At 48.7% G+C, this 19,842-nt stretch overlaps 1 protein-coding gene across 5 annotated transcripts; it reads left to right on the top strand.

The window, feature by feature from the left end:
* Positions 1–663: 663 nt before the first annotated feature.
* Positions 664–17,765, top strand: ZNF74 (zinc finger protein 74). Of its 5 annotated transcripts, XM_032310437.1 has the most exons (5): positions 664–1,202; positions 1,549–1,634; positions 11,893–12,019; positions 12,452–12,550; positions 13,470–17,765. In XM_032310437.1, the coding sequence occupies exons 1-5, from the start codon at positions 1,169–1,171 to the stop codon at positions 15,110–15,112; spliced, it is 1,989 nt and encodes a 662-aa protein (XP_032166328.1). In that variant the 5' UTR covers positions 664–1,168; the 3' UTR covers positions 15,113–17,765. The 5 variants fall into 5 exon arrangements, with proteins under 5 accessions (XP_032166328.1, XP_032166325.1, XP_032166326.1 ...); XM_032310434.1 differs by lacking the exons at positions 664–1,202; positions 1,549–1,634 and adding an exon at positions 10,160–11,320; XM_032310435.1 differs by lacking the exons at positions 664–1,202; positions 1,549–1,634 and adding an exon at positions 10,161–11,320 and having other exon boundaries at positions 12,455–12,550.
* The last annotated feature ends 2,077 nt before the right edge of the window (positions 17,766–19,842 follow it).

Raw genomic sequence — 19,842 nt, forward strand, 5'->3', positions numbered from 1 at the left:
TGTACACACTGCCACACACAGATACAAACAAACACACGTAGATCTGTAAGACCCATAGAGACACAAATACATACACAGGTTCGCCTATACACAAGGTGTATACTCGCATATTATCCAGCCCCATAGTGCAACAGCCACTCACCGCTACCTTCACAGATTCACAACCAAGTTTGTGAGATTGAGGTGTACACAATCCCACAACCACTCAGTTTCCTGCCCTGGGGTTGCTATTGAATGCCTTTCCTGCACTGGGCACAATTTGCTGGTACTAAGCGAGAAAGCTGTGGCCAGGCCTACGTTGGGTGTCAAGGTGGGGGTTTGAAAGTTGCCAGTCTGCATCCCCTCTGCCCCATCCCAAACTAGCTCTCAGTAAGAACCTGGTAATGAACTTTCTCCTTGAATTACTCAACGGGGTTCAAAGCCCCGTTCCGCCCCCACATAAACACACACACACTGAGATACAAGCGCCTTTTGCAGCAATGGGTGCGAAGGAGAGTCGGGCGCAGCCAGAGCCCTTGATAACTGTACCGGGAACTACATTTCCCAGAAGGCTCTGCCATGCGGCCATTTACGTCCGGGCGAAAGGGCGTCTCCGGGACCCCGCCCCCCTCTGAAAAATGGAATCCGCGCCGGCGCGGCGCAAAGGCTACCGGAAGTTGTAGTTCGCATCTGGTCCGCGCAGACGCACTTTCCCGCGGCGTTCGCCGGGGTTATCCTTTGTGGCAATCGGTCGGCTTTTGTGGGAGGCAGGTCCGCTTGCTCGCGCATCCTTCCGACCGTCCGTCGGTCTGTCCGTCCGCCTCGGGGCCTGTCTACCGGCCACCCTGTGCGGCCGCTGGCTCCTGATGGCTGAGTCTGAGGCCGGCCCGGGTCCCGGCCTACAGTGTCCCGGGTGGAGTGGGTTACGGGCTGCGTGGGGCGCGGGCGATGGGGCGTGAGCGCAGCCTGGAGTGTGGGGCGCTTGCTGATCCTGCCTGACCCCGACCTTGGCGGGGGGGGGGGCCGCGCGCGGTGACCGTGCAGCAGGGAGTGCGTGTGCGACCCCCCGAGACTCCCCTTCAGGCTGTCCCTGAGCCCCAGGAGCAGGACCCGCGCCTCTGGGCCTGGCCTGGGGCCCAGGAGGCTGCAGAGCTGCCCACGCCTCCGGGGAACGCTTCCGAGGGGCGCCATGGAGACCTCTGCCCCGAAGCCCCAGGAGACAGGTACAGTTGGCTCTTCTAGTCACTGGGGCTGTGGACTTGAACTTGAGACTGACAGAGAGGCAGGCTGGTTTCCCTAGCCGAGTCAGGCCTCCTGCCTCTTCACCGTGCACACCCGCTTGTTTCCCCTGCTCCAGCATGCTAAAGAGGAAGGGAATGGCAGTTTTTCCTTCAGATTGTGCCCGATATTGGGGCTCGCTTCCCACCCCACCTTGCGGGGGGGGCGGGGGAGCGGTTCCTCACTCCTCTCTGGTCCAAGCCAGGGGTGGAGTGGGCTTTAGCTCGGGCATGCACCTGGTGGCTATGGGCTATGGCTAACAGCCCCTTTGACTCAATTTCTCCTCCCCAGCTCTGTCCTCTCAAGAGCCTGCTCTTACCCACAGAAAAAATCTAGAGGATAAATTGGGTCAGGGTCTCCCGGAAGCCAGGTCCAAGGTGAGTGGTTGTCTTTTCTTCCTTCTGAACATCTCGTTCTTTATGAAGAGGGTTGGCATTTTCCCCCTGCCCGGGATCTTCAGTCATCCAAAGACCCCTTCGCCGGGGCTTCTAATCTGGGGGCCTGCTGTCCCTTCCTCAGGAAGTTCTGGGCATGGGAAGAGCTCCAACTGAAGAGAGTCCGGGTGTGCCCTTGAAGTGAGTGTCCCTTCCAGCCTCCTTCAGCCCAGTGGGTGGGTCATTTGCCCAGCGCTATAGCAGGAGCTCTGAGGAGTGGTTTTAATGGAACCCAAGCACGTAGGTGACAGCTCACATGAAATCACTTCTGTCATCTCCCATGCAGACCTAGGGGATGGTCCTCATCTGGGGGAGTTTTCTGGGATGGAATCAGGTAGGGGAGTGAAAGTGCTGAAGGAAGGCTGTGTTGCAGCACCAGGGTAAGAGCAATGGCAGGGGGTGCATCCCTGTGTCCTTTTCCTCTGTGCAGTGACCCTGTAATGGGCTGTCAAGGAAAAACCTGGAATTTTAGAGGATCTGGGAGCCAAGCAAGGGAAGTTGGCCCTGGGACCACTTCTACAGCTAAGTAGGGCCCAAATCCCTCTTTTCACAGACTTTGGGTTTTGTTTCTCATTTTGTTGACCACCTACACCATCCTCATCCCTCACAGTATTTAAAAGGATACAGATGATAAGAGGAGTTTACAGTATTGAAAAATTCTGGAGGGTTGAGGGTCCTTTGACTCAAGATTTTGTGATTCTGTTTACCGCCCATTTGAAAGGGGTCTGATTACAGAAAAATAGAAATAGATATAAAACACATTATGAGATATGGCTAGTTTCTGTAATGTGTTAGAATGCTCTGTTGTTCTAGCAAACACTCAGGAGACATGACAGTCAGATGTGGAACATGATCTTTGACAGGCCATAGATCAAAAAACTCAAAGGCGGTTTGGGACAACTGAGGAAACTTGAAAATGGATTTATCTTAGATCATCACTAAATTTTTTGGGTGTGATGATCCCACTGTAATTGGGCAAAAGAATAAGATATTCAAGGTGAAGCCCATAGTGTGAGATGTCATGATGTCTGCAACCTACCTTCAAATGGTTCAGCAAAAAGTGCATGTGCTTGTCTGTGCATGTGCTTGTGAGTGACTACCTCAAGGTATTACCCTTCTTGTGCATAGGTGTTATTCCTAAAAGATCAGCTTCCTAGATCCTTGAGTAACTGGTCCTCCTCTCCTAAGTGCTCTTCTCCCCTGGCAGTCCCACTCAGACTCACAGTCAAGTGCTTTGCTTTCCTGGGACATCCCACACAATCTGTTCTGACTTCCCCACTAGTTTTATTTATTTATTTATTTTTAAAGATTTTATTTATTTATTCGACGGGGGAGAGAGATCACAAGTAGGCAGAGAGGGGAGGTGGGGGAAGCAGGCTCCCTGCTGAGCAGAGAACCCCATGTGGGGCTCAATCCCAGGACCCTGAGACCATGTGACCTGAGCCAAAGGCAGTGACTTAACCCATTGAGCCACCCAGGCACCCCTTCCCCACTAGTTTTATTGCCACAGATCTGCATTTGATTCCCATACCTACCTGCCCCTGGGATTTCTTCCCTGTCCTACAGAATGAAGATGCACGGGACATGGGCTTCTCACAGGGGGAATAACCAGTGCAAGGTTTAGATCCTACCCCACCCTTGCCACTTGACACCCCCCACACCGAAGCCATGTAGCCTCTGATAGCCCCCTTTCTCCAACCACATTCCGACACCTCTGGAGCTTTGTTTCTGCCCAGGTTTTTCCTTTCCTCTGCCAATGCCATGACCATGATGCTTCATTCTTGCATGCCTCAGTCATGGCATGTTCTCAGCATGGGTCATCACCCCCACCTCCTCATCTCCCTGAAATCCAGTGGGGTTTTTGGATCACATTTATTGAGGTATAATTTGTATACAGTAAAGTTCTCCGATTTTAAGTAGAGGATTTGATGAGTTTTAACAAATGTGTACAGTTGTGTAACCAGCACCACAATCATAACCTAGAATGTTTCCATCACCCAAAAAGTTCCCTCATGCCCCTTTGGAGTCAGCCCTCTCCCCCAACTCCTTGGCAACCACAATTTTGCCTTTTTAAGAATTTCTTATGGAAATATATCATATGTAGTCTTTGGTTTCTTTCTTTCTTTCTTTTTAATTTTTTTTTATTTATTTTCAGCGTAACAGTATTCATTATTTTTGCACCACACCCATTGCTCCATGCAATCCATGCCCTCTCCAATACCCACCACCTGGTTCCCCCAACCTCCCACCCCCCGCCCCTTCAAAACCCTCAGATTGTTTTTCTTTTTTTAAAGATTTTATGTTTAAGTAATCTCTACACCCAATGTGCGGCTCGAACCCACAACCCGGAGATCAAGAGTCACTTGCTCTTCTAACTGAACCAGCCAGGTGCCCCACGTGGTCTTTGGTTTCAAATTTCATTTAGTGTAATGCTTTTGAGTTCATGTCTTTATGTGAATCAGTAGTTTGTTCCTTCCTTTTTATTGGTGAGTAGTATACTACTTGTATTAAGTTTATAAAGATTGCCTTGCCAAAGTCCTATAGATGGCTTAAATAACAGAAATTTATGTCTGGAAGTTCAAGATCAAGATGTCAGCAGGTTTGGTTTCTTCTGAGGCCTCTCTTCTTGGTTTGTGAAAGTACGTTCTCCCAGTGTCTTCACATGGTCTTTGCTGTACATGTCTGGCTCCAAATTTCCTTTTTCTTAATAAGGACATCAGTCCTGTTGGTTGATGGCTCATCATAATGACCTCATTTTACCTTAATTATCTCTTTGAAGACTCTGTCTCCAAGTATAGTCCTTTTTCTGAGGTCCTGTGGGCTAGGGCTTCAGCATATGAGTTTGGAGGGGTCACAGCTCAGCACAAAACACCACTGTAAATGGGTATTTACAGTTTGTTCATTAGGGGACATTAGGTTGTTTCCAAGTTTTGGCTATTACAAGTAAACCTGCTATAAATGTTTGAGTACAAGGATAGATATGTGTTTTAATTTCTCTTGAATGATTATCTAAGTGGAATTGCTGAGTCAAATAGTAAATGTATATTTAATTAGCGATTTTATTGATCATTTCCAAGAGCCATCTTTTGGTTTCATTGATTTTCTCTATTTCTTTTCTATTCCTATTTCATTTATTTCAGATCCTTATTATTTCTTTACTTTCTTAAAGTTGAAACTCAGATACTGATCTTGATCTCAGATTTGTTTAAAGACACCTTTCTTTTTTTTATGTAGCATCCCGTGCTATAAATTTTCCTTCTAAGCACTGCCTTCTACATCCCACAAATTTTGTATTGTATTTTCATTTTTATTCAGTTCAAAATAGTTCCAGTTTCTGTTGTGATTTCTTCTTCAACCATGTATGTTTTAGGAATGTGTTGTTTGATTTCCAGATATTTGGAGGATATTTTCTAGGTATCTTTCTATTACAGATTTCTAATTTAATTCTGTTGTAGGTAGAGAAGGAATGTTCTATGATTTGAATTTTTTCAAATCTGCTAAGATTTATTTTATTGCCCAGAATGTGGTTTATTTTTGTAAATGTTCTGTATGCACTTGAAAAGAATGTACCTTCTGCTTTTGTCAGCTAGAGTGTTCTGCAAATGTCAATTAAGTCAAGTTGAGTGATGTGTTAATCAGTTGTTCTATAACCTTACATATTTTCTGCTTGTGTGTTGTATCAATTATTGAGAGAAATTACTGTTGAAATTACCAAGTATAATCATGGGTTTGTCTATTTCTCTTTAGTTCTATCAAGTTTTTGCTTTATGTATCTTGAAGCTCTGTTAGTAGGAACATCTATATTTAAGATTGTTGTGAGCTCTTAATGAATTGCTATTGTGATTATGACCGTCACATAACTATGTAATGATTATTATATAACAGCTTTTTTTGTCCCTGATGAGTCCTTTGCTTTGAAATCTGTTTTGGCTAATGTTCATACTGCCACTTCAGCTTTCTTTTGATTAGTATTTGCAGAGTATATCTTTCCCCATTCTCCCACTTCTAATCTACCTTTCTCTTTGTTTTAAAAGTTGATTTCTGGGATGCCTGGGTGGCTCAGTTGGTTGGGCATCTTCCTTTGGCTTGGGTCGTGATCCCAGGATCCTGGGATTGAGTTCCACATCGGGCTCCTTGCTCGATGGGGAGCCTGCTTCTTCCTCTGCCTCTGCCTGTCACTGCTACCCTCCCTGCTCGTACTCTCTTTCTGACAAATAAATAAGTAAAATCCTAAAAAATTAATTGAAAGTAGGTTTCTGTACCTGATGTATGGTTGGGTGTTAATTTTTAAATTCAATTTGACAATCTCTAATTTCCAATTGGAGTATTAAGACCATTCATATTTAATATAATTACTGATATGGCTGGATTTACATCTGCAATTTTGTTATTTATTTTCTATATGTCTTGTGTCTCTTTTGTTCATTTCTCCCTTAATGCATTCTTTTGAGGTAAACAAATACTATTTTTTTTTTAAAGATTTTATTTATTTATTTGACAGACAGAGATCACAAGTAGGCAGAGAGGCAGGCAGGGGGGTGGGGAAGCAGGCCTCCTGCTGAGCAGAGAGCCTGATGTGGGGCTCCATCCCAGCACCCTGGGATCACGACCTGAGCCGAAGGCAGAGTCTTTAACCCACTGAGCCACCCAGGCGCCCCCACAAAAACTATTTTAGTATACTCTTAATCCCTCTGATTTTATTAACTTGTTTTTTTCCTTTTAGTTGCTTTATTAGATGCTGGAGTGAATTTTACTTTGTTGGGGAATTTCTTAAATATTTCAGGAATTTGTTCTGGGATGCGGTGAAATTACTTAGTATCAATTGGATCCTTTCAAGGCTTGCTCTTTTTAGGTTTTGTTCAGGTAGGGCCAGAGGGGACACCTGAGTGCATCAGTTGGTTAAGCGTCTGCCTTCAACTCAGGTCATGATCCCAGGGTCCTTGGATTGAGCCCCACATTGGGCTCTCTGCTCATGGGGAGCCTGCTTCTCCTTCTACCTGCTGCTCCCTCTGCTTGTGCTCTCTCCCTTTCTCTGTGTCAAATAAAATCTTTTTAAAAAGGTGGAGCCAGAGAAATCTTTAGTCTTGGGCTAATTTTGTCAGACCACTGATGCGCTCCTCTCCTGGGGACTTTACTCAGTGCCAAAAGGCAGGAGGACGTTCCTCTCTGGCTGGTCTGAACATAAACTACTCCCATACTTGTGTGAGTTTTAATGGTTGTTCTGCCTACTTCTTTCTCGTCTTTCTTTTCCTGATTTGGGGTTGTTTCTTCCCAGGCACATGCCTGTCGGTCCTCAGTCTCAAGTGGATCCAGAGATCTAAGTCTGTGAAACTCCCTCTCCTCTGGCATGTTGCCCTAGAGATTTAATCGCCTGGACTCTCTGAACCCTGTTCTTCTTCAGCTTGGTGAGACCACAGGCTCCTCTGGGTTCCACCTGCTCACACAGCAGTCTGGAAACTGCTTTCGGGTAGGAAGGGGTTGGTTGTAGGGCGCATTTTGTTTCCCTTCTCTCAGCGGTCTGTGTTCTGAGCTGCAGCTTGTCCGGTGTCTTGAAATCACTCATTGTTTTATACGTTTGGCCCAGTTTACTAGTTGTTTGAGGTAAGAGGGCAAATGTGGTCCTTGTTACTATTTTGTGTCTGGAAGCGGAACAGGAAACCCAGGCTGCTGCTTCAGTCCTCCGGCCCACACTCAGGAGCTGCTGTCCCTCTCTCCCGCCTTCCCTCTGTCCAGCCTGCTGCAGAATACAAGGATCCGGACCTTGGAGTACCTGTCTTCCCAGTCTGGCCCACAGCAGCACCCCCTACTGCTCCTCCTGGGACGCCAGAGCTCCGAGAGCATTAAGTCTCAGGACACACACTTCAGCCACCTCGGTTCACTGTACTGCTGAAGCCCAGCTCACCCCATTTCTGTGCCCTTGGCCTCTCTGCTGTGGTCCACTCCTCCTCGAATGCCTGAGACCATAGACATCCCTGTCACGATTCTGGACGTGGCCCAGTCTGCTCTTTGTTTTCTCCCGACTCATCGGCTGGGGGCGGGTTTCCAGCCTCTTGGTGTGCGCAGCCAGTGGGTAGGAGATGGTAAAGTGCGGACTGACAGATGCTGGGTCCTTTCCTTGGTACCCAAGACTGGCATACCCAAGACTGGCATACCCCACTTCCTTTTCTTCTCGACCCCAGGGGGCCCCACTGCTCCCAGTCCTTTCGCTAGCTGGAGAAACTGAGGCTTGGGCAAACTAGGTGTCTAGACCAAAATGGTACAGCTAACCACTGCTCTGCTTTTAATTCCTTCTAATTCAAAAAGTAATTTTTTAAAAATCTATCAAGCTGGTATTTGCTTTGTAACAAAGTCCCACAGTACAGTCTATCATTAATCTCCTCTCTTCCCCGCACCTGTGGTCACAGTCCCCTGAGGCAACCAGTGTCCCCAGTTTTGACATTGACTCCCACACCTCTCCCCTTGTTCTCATACTCAGACTCCAGCGTACATAGGCTTAAGCATGTTGTCTTAAAAATGGGATCATACTGTATACATTCCAGTGCTGTCCTGTGTTCAATTTTACGTGTAATTCACATACCATAAAATCCACCCTTGGCAAGCATCCTGTTCGGTGGTTTTGAGTGCATTCATGTAGAGCAGCTGTCACCACAGTCCATTTCCTTACCCAAAAAGAACCCCCGTGCCCATCAGCAACCACTCTAGCTCTCAGCAACCGTTCATTTGCTTTTTGTCTCTCTCTATTTGCTTATTCTGGGCATTGCACATAAGTGAGATCATATAGTACGTGGCCGCCTTCTTCTGGCCTCCTTCGCTTAGTGTAGCAGACAACACATGTCTTTGGCTTTGTTGGTTGGTTGGTTTGGGGTAAGTACAGTGCTGCGATATCCTGCCTTGCATTTGCTTCCTTATGTGCAGGAACTTTTGCTTCTGTAGTATAAGGACCCCAAAGAGTGTAACAGTTCCCACTCCTGACAAAAATGCTTCCCCATGGCTGAGATCCCAGGTTTTAATTGGTGCTACTCTGATGGGAAAAACGCATGACCTTATTTTTGTTTTGATTTCCATTTTCCTGACAAGAAATCATTAGTCTTTGTATAGTCTGTCAGAAATTTGCATTTCTTCCTCTTTGAGTGGCTTTTTCTTTTTTTAAAAATGTTGAAACATTTAAACAGGATAACAACTTTCTGTGCACCTGTTTTGCAAAATTAATGTCTGCCTTTTGTCATATTTGTTCCAAATCTTTTTAAAAAACAAAACATTGTGGGTGCCTGGGTAGCCCAGTGGGCCCCTGCCTTCAGCTCAGGTCATGATCTCAGGGTCCTGGGATCGAGCCCCGCATCGGACTCTCTGCTCAGCAGGAAGCCTGCTTCCCCCCACCCTCTCTGCCTGCCTCTCTGCCTACTTGTGATCTCTCTCTGTCAAATAAATAAAATCCTAAAACAAAACAAAACAAAACATTGCAGGTAAAGGCAGGATCTCCCTCCTCTCCCGCCCTCCTCAGTGTGTGACAGTTTCAGAGGATGGTGACTAACAGCATACACCATAGGGCACCTGCTGTCTGCCAGGCCCTTGGATGAGCACTTCACACGTAGTAGTAATTCATTGAATCCTCGCTATGATGCAGTGACATGGACGATTAGCAGATGAGGCTAAAAGAAAAAGATGGGGAGCCCACTAGGCTCAGAACCTGTGCCCTTATCCAGCGGAACTAGATGCACATCGGAGTATTTGTAACCTCCACGCGGGACTGCTGGGCATCATGCCGGGCATGGTTCCCCTCAGGCTGCCTTTGTAACCACTCCTGTGCTCCCAAGAGCTCCCCATGGCCAGGTTCCTCTGCCGTGCTCATTTTCACTGCTGCACGGTGTCCTGTTGTATATTCAACCCTCCTGATGGACATTCAGCATGTTTCCAGTGTTTTCTCAACCACTCTAGGCTGGGTAGGAATCTCACAGTGGCCTTTCAAGGCGCAGGGAATACATACTGTCAGCTTTTGCTAGCGATAGTAGAATATGTTTTTCTTTCCAAAATGGATGTCCCCCTTACACCTGTCCAGAGGTGTAAGACCATCCCATCTCCCTGTGGACCAGCCCACACTTGGTATTTGCAGGCTTTAAACATTTTGCCTCTCTTCTGTGTGCAGAACGGTATCTTTCTGTTTCATTCTGTATTTCGGGATGTCTGGTATGATTGAGTGTCGCCTCATGGGCTTAGTGATTTGCCGGTCTTCTGTGAATTGTCTGCTTATATGCTAGGCCCATTTTCTTTTTTTCTTCGTAGTGATTTGTCAGTGTTACCTGCAGAAAACATGAACTTGCAGGGCACTGGGGTGGTTCCGTCAGTTAAGCAGCTGCCTTTGGCTCGGGTCATGATCCCAAGGTCCTGGGATCGAGTCCCACACTAGGCTCCGTGCTCAGTGAGGAGTCCACTTCTCCCTCTCACTCTGCCCCTCTGCTCACTCGTGCTCTCCCTCAAATAAATAAATAAAGTCTTAAAAAAAGAAAAGAAAAGAAAATGTAAACTTTCATGGAGCAAATGTAAATCTTCTCCTCCTGGTTTCCAGGTTTGCTCTCATGCCAGCCAGGGACTTGGAATTGTCTCCCAGAAGCCTCCACATTTAGATCCTTGCTGTAGCTGGAGAGTTGTATTTTGTGTGTAGTACAAAAAGGGGCTTTATCTTTCCTCCTGTTTTAGGTTGGCATTTGTCTTAGCTCGGGTTGCTCTAACAAAATGCCAGTGACTTGGCAGCTTCAACAACAGAAATTGATTTCCTAACAGTTCCGGGGGCCAGAAGTCTGAGATCAGGGTGCTGTCGGGGTCTGGTTTGCCGCAGCTCTCCACCTGGCTCTCACCGTGCTCTCAGGTGGTCTGTCCTCAGAACTTGCCGAGGGGAGAGAGATCTCCTTTGTCCTCTTCTCAGAGACCACCAGGCTTGTCAGATCAGGGCCCACCTTTATGACCCCACATAGCCTCATTTACCTCCTAAAGACCCCGTCTCCAAACACAATCACGCCGGAAGGCTTCCACATAGGAATTTCAGGGGGACACAGTTTAGTCTGCGGCAACATTGAGAGCTATCTAAAAGAACACTTTTAGAGCTAAAGGTCAAAGCTCTTGTGACCCCAGAGGATGTCCCCTCTCTTCCCAAGACTGTCTGATAGCCATCTCAGGGCTTGAAATTCCACACCCCGGTGTATAACCATGGGTGCTGATGCAGACCCAGGGTTTCCAGAGAAATGTGGTGACCCCTGGGAGCTTGGCCGCATGCCAGTCACTCCCAACAAACAGGGAGATGGGAGCCAGGCCTCCCCTGTTTGATTTATTCTTCATTCTTATGTCTAATGTCGTGCCTTTTCTACGATTTAAGCCAGACTCCCAGGGCGCCCACATCTTTGAAGAGCGAACCACCCTTGCCACCTTAGGTCGGCACCCTGATGGGTTTTGAGAGCTTATTTGCTGGCAAGGGGGACCCAGGGTGGGATTGGAGTATGGAGACCAAGAGGAGCATTGGGGATGGCAACCTGGGGACTCTAGAGTGGGTGAGGAGCCCTATCAGCAGAAGAGCCTGGGGTTCTAGAACAGGAATGCATGCAAGTGTCAGTGACCCCTGCCGGGGAAGGTGGAAGCAGGTCAGTACCTGGGTTCAGGGAGGACAGGGGAGCAGGGGTCCCGTGGGAAGGGTGGGAGGCAGACAAGAAGAACCGAGAGTGGCTCCCTTGGTCTCTTGCTAACAGAACTTGCTGATAAGTATGGTTTCCTTCCTTAGGGTGTGATAATGGCTTCCTCTCCAGAGTAGGGTCCTCTTGCGATGGTGAGATTTCAAGAGGGCTTCTGGGTTCTTTGTAGTATTCTTTCAGGTTCTTAAGTTTGACATTCTTAACCATGGGAAGCATAACATTTTACCCAGAACTTAACAGCAGCCTCCAGCCCAACAGGCACCTGGACCCAGGCTGGCCAGGTCGCTTGGCCCTCCCAGTCCAGAAGGCCAGGTCTGCTTGGCGATTCCTGGCCCAGGCATGCTGTGTATGTGGGGCTATATGATAGATGGGGCCCCATAGCACCTTCCATCCTCAAGAGAGGGTCATCAGAGGTTAACCCTTCATCCCTAAGGTCCTCAATTGACATGTGGCTTGCTTGGAACCATGAACACAGTCCAAATCATTCCTGTCCTCGGTGAATGAGAATGTGCTTATCCTTCCAGGAATCAGTGACTTTCAAGGATGTGGCTGTGGACTTCACCCAGGAGGAGTGGGGCCAGCTAGACTCCCCTCAGAGGGCCTTGTACCGTGATGTGATGCTGGAGAACTACCAGAACCTTCTTGCCCTGGGTAAGACAGTTCCTTGAAGCCCACTGTGCAGTCTGGCCACTCTGCCATGCCACAGGTATTACCAAGCCTCCCTGTGGTACCAGCCCTGGTGCTAGCCCTGCAGGATGTGGGGGGTGTGGCCGCTACACTCGTGTTGGGGCTGGACAGTGCATGTCACTGTCAGCATCTTTGCCTGAGGTGGGGCTGGTCCCGGAGTGGGCCAGAAGAGAGGGAGGGGGCGGACAGGGGCCTGAGAGCCCAGCCTGCCTGGAGCTTTCTAAGAGAGACTTGGCGGGGGGGTTTCAGTACCCATGGGGTCCTCAGAGCACACACGTGAGTTTGGATTCTGCGTGTAAGAGGCCCCCATCCCTGGGGATGGCACACACCTCGCGGTGCTGGGTCACGGACAGCCATGCCCTGGGGAGCTACAGCACACCTCTTTCTCCCTGCAAGCAGGACCCCCAGTCTGCAAGCCGGATGTGATCTCCCACCTAGAACGAGGCGAGGAGCCTTGGTGGATGCCCAGAGAAGTCCCTGGAGGGTCTTGTCCAGGTGAGTGGGGGACACAGTGGAAGGATGTGCAGACTCCTGCCTCCCAGGACCACCCCCCACCCGCCTCCTTGTGGTCCTGCTTCCCTTCCTTCCTTCAACACACACAGAGGACCAACTGTGTTGGGGGGAACCATGCTGGGAATACAGTAGTGAGCAAAACAGGCAAAGACATCTGCCTTCGACGGGTGGGAAACAGAAATCATGTCCATGTCTCTGGAAACATCTCCCAAGTGGCACTTGTTGGATGGACAGAGGTGGGGAGTCTGCTTGGAACTGGGGTTCAGGGCCTCCCTCACCAAGAAGAGGGCAGAGTCAGCGTGGGGGTACGGGGAGGTGGGGATCACCATTCACAGAGGTGGCTCTGAGGGGGACGGCCCTCCAGGGATGTGAAGCTGACAAGAGACAGTTGAGCTTTTAAAGAAACATACATGTGTGTCAGGGCCAAAGCACACACTTACAGTGGAAGCGTTCAAAGGAAAAACCAAAGAGAGACGGTCTGAGGGCATTCTTTTCCCTTCTGGCACCAGGGAGAATTTAGATGTAATTACCGTTTCTGGATTGTGTTTACCCCGTGTTCACGCCTAGCCCCAACCCGATTCCAACACACAGCAGTATCAGTCGATGTCTCAATAAGTGAGTTCTGTCCAACTGCCAGACCCCGTGCGCCCTGCTCTGTCCCTCGCCCCCTGGCTCGGTACGGAGCTCCCCGTCTCCTTTTCCTCCTCCCCGCTCGTGGGCTTGTGGCCCATCGCACTCAAGATGCATGCCCCTGGGCTCTGCCTCTCAGGTTCTCATGCGCTCTGGCAGTGGCGTGCCCTCTTCTCTCTGTGTTTATCCAGACCCCCATCAGACCTCAGTCTGGACTCTAGTGCATCACCTCCGCCAGCTTACAGAAGATTGCATTTCCCATTTCTTATAGAGGGGGAGCCCGGGCCTGGGGTGAAGGACAAGTCATGTCAACAGCAGGGTGTTTACAAGGAAGAGCCTTGCCAGGAGCCGATCACCAAACCACTGGGGAGGTCCAGCGTCCTCAGCTCCAGCAGCAGCGAGTGGGCCAGCGAGGGCCTGGCGGCTGCTCCAGGGAAAGGCGAGGCTGTGCTGCGGAGGCTAGCACCGGGCAGCTCGGGGGACATTCCCCCAGAGGGGCGCTGGCACAGCTGCAAGGCATATGAGGATTTCCCCGCTGGGTGCACTCTCTTCACCCCTCAGACCATTCCTGCAGAAGGAGACCCTCCTGACAGGCGCACCGCGAGCTTCCAGTCTGGTGGACGGAGAGGGGGCCCGGGGAGAGGTCCCAGCAAGTCCAGTGACCGCGGCGAACACCCACCCTCGAGCGGGCGGCAGGGAGTGGCGGCGGGGGACGGCCTGTTCGTGTGCGGCGAGTGCGGGAAGGCCTTCCGCCAGAGCTCATCACTGACGCTGCACCGGCGGTGGCACGCCCGGGAGAAAGCCTACAAGTGCCACGAGTGCGGCAAGGCCTTCACGTGGAGCACCAACCTCATCGAGCACCAGCGCATTCACACCGGGGAGAAGCCATTCTTCTGCAGCGAGTGCGGCAAGGCCTTCAGCTGCCACTCGTCGCTGAACGTGCACCACCGGATCCACACAGGGGAGCGGCCCTACAAGTGCAGCGCCTGCGAGAAGGCCTTCAGCTGCAGCTCGCTGCTCAACATGCACCTGCGTGTGCACACGGGCGAGAAGCCCTACCAGTGCAGCGCCTGCGGCAAGGCCTTCAACCAGAGGACGCACCTGACGCGCCACCAGCGCATCCACACCGGCGAGAAGCCCTACCAGTGCGGCGCGTGCGGCAAGGCCTTCACCTGCCACTCGTCCCTGACCGTGCACGAGAAGATCCACAACGGGGACAAGCCGTTCAAGTGCGGCGAGTGCGGCAAGGCCTTCAGCAGCCGCTCGCGCCTCACCCTGCACCAGCGCATCCACACGGGCGAGAAACCCTTCAAGTGTGGCGAGTGCGGCAAGGCCTTCAGCTGCCACTCCTACCTCGTCGTGCACCAGCGCATCCACAGTGGGGAGAAGCCCTTCAAGTGCAACGAGTGCGGCAAGGCCTTCAGCTCCCACTCCTACCTCATCGTGCACCAGCGCATCCACACCGGCGAGAAGCCCTTCGACTGCAGCCGATGCTGGAAGGCCTTCAGCTGCCACTCGTCGCTCATCGTGCACCAGCGCATCCACACCGGGGAGAAGCCCTACAAGTGCAGCGAGTGCGGCAAGGCCTTCAGCCAGAATCACTGTCTCATCAAACATCAGAAAGTCCACTCCGGGGAGAAGTCGTTCCGATGTAACGAGTGCGGGGAGATGTTCGGCTGGAGCGCCCACCTTGCGGAACACCGGAGAAGACACAGTGAGGAGAAACCCTTCACCATCGAATTTAACAAGCACTTACTGAGCACCTACTATGTGCCGGGAGGCCTGCTGGGCACAGGGGACGCGGGTGTGAGCAGTGTAGACGCGATGGATGCCCTAGACGTGGCAGAGCTCCTGTGTGCCGTGCAGCCCCCAGCCGGCAGGACATCCCCGCTGGGCAGCAAGCCTGGAAATTAGTGTGGCATGCCCGCCCCTTGGCTTTGCTCCTTCCCCAGAAAGGGTAAAGCACAGCAGCTGAGATACATACAGCCTACTCATGCCTCTGGTTTAGAGACTGGCCCTGCTGCCTGTGCCGATGACCCACGCACTGGCACCACTCTCTCAGAAGTCATCACCACCCCAGGAAGTGCTCCACTGTAGGAAAGAAGAGCTGAGGGCCATCTGAGGGTGTCCCATCGGCCTGCTTTCCTTAATGGGCTTGCAAGACACTGGGTCTCTCCTGTAGGCAGAAAGAAGGTTTAGTGATCATTGTGTCCTCGGACGGCTCCTGGTAGGATCTCGATCAGGAATTTCCTTTGTATGTTATGTTTAGAAGGATAATGATAATAATAAAAACAAACAGAAGAATTATTAACAGTATTCCAAGTGAACATTAGTATATTCCAGGAGGGGAGAATGATCTCAAATGGTGGGGGTTTAGGAAAAGGCAGATTTCCTGGACTCACCTCCCTGCAGCAGCTTTACAACAGTCTTCTGGTAGCGACAGCTCTCCGTCTCAGGAGCACAGCCCAGCTTCGGAGTAGCCAGGTCCTGATGTGCCGGCATCGGGCCTGGCCATCTGGTCCCCACTGGGAAATGGTGAGCACACAGATGGATGCTCGGCGTCCATCCAGGGCCTGGTGCTGGGATAGATGTGTCTAGAAGCGCACCTTCTCCTCGAAGGGCCTCCCTCTGCTCCAGGGAGTTCAACTTGCTGGCTCAGCCCTGTGGGAGGAAGCCCTCCACGGGACCTGTGCCCATGCTCTCTGCAGAGGTGGGTGGGCTTCATCTGGAATTAATGTTCCTTCCGCTCAGTCCTAATCAAGTCTAAGCTGCTTTCTCAGTGATAATACTTTACATTTATATAGAGAGCTATAGTTTCTGAAGTGCTTTTTAGTATACTTTTTAAATTATGGCAGCAAAATAACCACATTTCAGGAAATGTGGAAGTCAGGAAAAAGGCCCCCCGTAATTCCTAATAAACTGCATTTCGCACTTTGATACATTACCTTCTGCTTGTTTCAAAGTGGATTTTTACATTACTGCAAACATAGTGTATACATCATTTTAATCTTTTTTTTTTTTCCATCTAGCTGCATAGCAGACTTTTTTCCCCACATCACTGAACTGTCTGGAGTTGTAATTCCCAATGGAGGCATAGGATTCTATTATATGTTCTTTTGTTGGATGTTGAAGTTATTTCCATGTTTTCACTATTATAGATCATTTCACTGTTACGAACCATTCTTCACAGAGCATCTTTTTGCATTATACTCCTTTAGCATTTTCTTAGATTTCTAAAAGCGAAAGTTTTGTGATAAGGAAATAACCTCAGGAACCATTTTTTATATGGTTTTGGTGGTGTGTAAAGTCACACCATTTCATTATGAAGAGATCAGCCAGCAATAGTGCTCAGGTGGGAGCGTCCCCTGTGCCGGGGAGACTCCGGCTCAAAGCTGGGTGTCCAGACAGTCTTCATTCAGGTCACGGTGACCACACAGTGGTGCTCCCGGACCCCTGCCACTCCACCGCAGCCCTCCAGAGTGTGCAGGCGGCCTCCCAGGGCTGCATCGTGGCCATCATAGACCCTACGTGACAAGTAGGAAAAGTCCTATTGCACAGCTGCATTTGTAAAAGACAAATACAATCGGGGCTTATTTCGTCATCATCACACACTCCTTCTAATTTCAAAAGAACTTACAGTGAAAACATCTCTGCAGGGCCCCGGACACCGCAGCTGCTGTCAGCCCTGCAGTGAGGGCTTCTGTGTGCTCGGCTAAGTGACGGCTTATCATCTCCGTACTTTGCACCTTCAATGGTGACTGAGGCTGAATATTGAACATGCTGTGATTCTTGGTCTTTTGTCTTGAAAATGATTTGAAAATACCCTTCCCCCTCTTCATTGGAGACTTGATGTTTTTCTTTCATTTACATGTAAACTTTTTTTTTTCCTGACTATATAAGCAATATGTATGTGCTGAAGAAATTTGGAAAAATAGAAAATAGTAAGAAAATACCCCTTGGTATCAGTTCATAGGCCACTGCCAGAGGTACACTTACTTCTGTTTTTTTTTCTGTGCTCATATAATACGCCTTTGCTTTTAAAGCAAAACTAGATTCATTCTTTGGGTGTTATTTCTGTCTTTTTCCATTTAATGTTTTATGATGAGCATTTTCCACACTACAGAGTATTTTTCAGAAACATTGACGTTCCCATTATGGCATGATTGATCTATTCCTTTATTGTGGAACATCATTATCTGTACTTATAAATATTTCTGGAACATAAGCCCATTTGGCCCTTCAATCATTTCCTCAGAATAAATTCTGAGAAGTGGAGTTCATGGGCAGAGTTCACAAACCTTGCAAAGCTGTTTCTAGGTCGAACCCAGCATGACATTCTTAATTCTCCCACACGGGCCCCAAGAGCATCCTTTTCCCTGCACCCGTGTGCACACTTGGCATCATGTCCACTTTTTATATTTACTGTTTTGATACATCAAGAGTGTTATTGGTTCATGTTTTTTTTTACCTTTTTCTTCTCTTCGTATGAATTGTCTAATTCCAGTCTTTGTTCTTTACACACACACACAAAGCACATTGGCACATACCTTTTTATCTTTGTTACCACATTTTTTTTTTAAAGATTTTATTTATTTATTTGACAGAGAGAGAAATCACAAGTAGGCGGAGAATCAGGCAGAGAGAGAGAGAGAAGCAGGCTCCCGCTGAGCAAAGAGCCCGACGCGGGGCTCGATCCCAGGACACTGAGATCATGACCTGAGCCGAAGGCAGCGGCTTAATCCACTGAGCCACCCAGGCGCCCCTGTTACCACATTTTTAATGCACAGAAATGTTCAGATCCTGTGCAGTTGGTCTTTTTGTCTTTTTCTTTGTATTTTTTCCTTGGCCCTTAAAAAGCCCCTTCTTTAAATCCTTTTTTGGTTTCATGTTTTGCATTTAACTCTGAAGTCTGTCTGTTTGGGATGTAACTTCCAGGGTCCCTGCATCATTCTAGAATGGCGTTCGTCACTGTCCTTTAGACTTCTCTTTTCTGTTTGTAGCTTCATAGTTCACTTTATATGTAGTCAAACTGACCAGGACAGTATTTTCAGTAGGTGTTTTTTTTTTTTAAGTTTAAAAAAAGTCTGTTCTTCCAGATGACCCAGGATTCTTTTTCTCAGAGCTCAATTTCTTCTTGTCCCTGCATAACTCACTGGGATCTTTTTTTTTTTTTTTAATGATTTTATTTATTTATTTGTCAGAAAGAGAGCAATCACAAGTAGGCAGAGAGGCAGGCAGAGGGCGGGGGGAAGCAGGCTCCACGCTGAGCAGAGAGCCCGATGCGGGGCTCGATCCCAAGACCCCGAGACCATGACCTGAGCCAAAGGCAGAGGTTTAACCCACTGAGCCACCCAGGTGCCCCTCCTCACTGGGATATTGATTAGAATTAACTAATGTGAGCACCTGAGTGGCTCAGTGGGTTAAGCCTCTGCCTTCAGCTAAGGTCAAGATCTCAGGGTCCTCGGATCGAGTCCCACATTGGGTTCTGGGCTGGGCGGGGAGCCTGCTTTCCCCTCTCTCTGCCTGCCTCTCTACCTACTTGTGATCTCTTTCTGCCAAATAAATAAATTTTTTTAAAGATTTTATTTATTTATTTGACAGAGAGAAATCACAAGTAGATGGAGAGGCAGGCAGAGAGAGAGAGAGGGAAGCAGGCTCTCTGCTGAGCAGAGAGCCCGATGCGGGACTCGATCCCAGGACTCCGGGACCATGACCCGAGCCGAAGGCAGCGGCCCAACCCACTGAGCCACCCAGGCGCCCCAATAAATAAATTTTTTTAAAAGAATTAACTAATGTGTGAAGAATTCCTAAGTTCTATGTAATACTCAATCTTCATTTCAAAGCCCCAGTCATTCAAATCTGCCTCTAACCATCAGGAAGGCTGTATAGTTTTTTCTTCGTAGGTCTTCTTACATACATATTCAATACATATATTTATTCTTCAGTTCATTCTGATTTTGTGGGATTTCTAAGTGGAGTCTTTCTGTTTTATATAGGACAACTATTGATTGTATATATCTTTTTGTATATTTATTTTATATCTAGCAACTTCATCGAATTAATCTAGGTTTCTAACAATTTACTATTTTATTGGACTTAATCTGTCATATAACCTGGAAATAAAAAGCTTGCCCCTCCTTTTCATATAGATAGCCTTTTATTTTGTTTCTTTTTAAAACCTATGTTGGCTAGCACTTTCAGAGCAGCACTCAGTGCTGGTGGCAGTGGTCATCTGTGGCAGATTCTATTTGGGGTAGGGGCCAATGTGTGTCACCCCAAAACATTTTGGTCTCTAAAGACTCTGTTACAGCTGGGGTGACCACATGGCCCAATTCTGAACAGCAAGGCTCAAGTGGAAATCTGCTAAGATTTGGGAAAAGCCTTTGCTTTACATTCCTCCCTCTCCCCTGCTTCCTGCCTAGAACTTGGATACAATGCCTGGAGGTGTTGTAGCCATCTTGTAACCATGAGACAATTGAGGACAAAAGTCACATGTAGTGGAATGGAAAGATAGAAGGATTCTAGACCTTGGATGAAATTTTTTTTTTTTTTTAAAGATTTTATTTATTTATTTGACAGAGAGATTACAAGTAGGCAGAGAGGCAGGCAGAGAGAGAGAGGAGGAAGCAGGCTCCCTGCTGAGC

This window comes from Mustela erminea, chromosome 13 (genome assembly GCF_009829155.1).
Source record: "Mustela erminea isolate mMusErm1 chromosome 13, mMusErm1.Pri, whole genome shotgun sequence".
Classification (NCBI taxonomy): Eukaryota; Metazoa; Chordata; class Mammalia; order Carnivora; family Mustelidae; genus Mustela; species Mustela erminea.

What these genes read in the sequence shown, in the direction of transcription:
- ZNF74 (XM_032310434.1), top strand. Translation starts at nt 11,126, where the DNA reads ATGGGTTTTGAGAGCTTATTTGCTGGCAAGGGGGACCCAGGGTGGGAT. An exon ending in CCAGAACCTTCTTGCCCTGG is followed by an intron (nt 12,020 to 12,451) that starts GTAAGACAGTTC and finishes TCTCCCTGCAAG; the next exon opens with CAGGACCCCCAGTCTGCAAG. An exon ending in CCCTGGAGGGTCTTGTCCAG is followed by an intron (nt 12,551 to 13,469) that starts GTGAGTGGGGGA and finishes CATTTCTTATAG; the next exon opens with AGGGGGAGCCCGGGCCTGGG.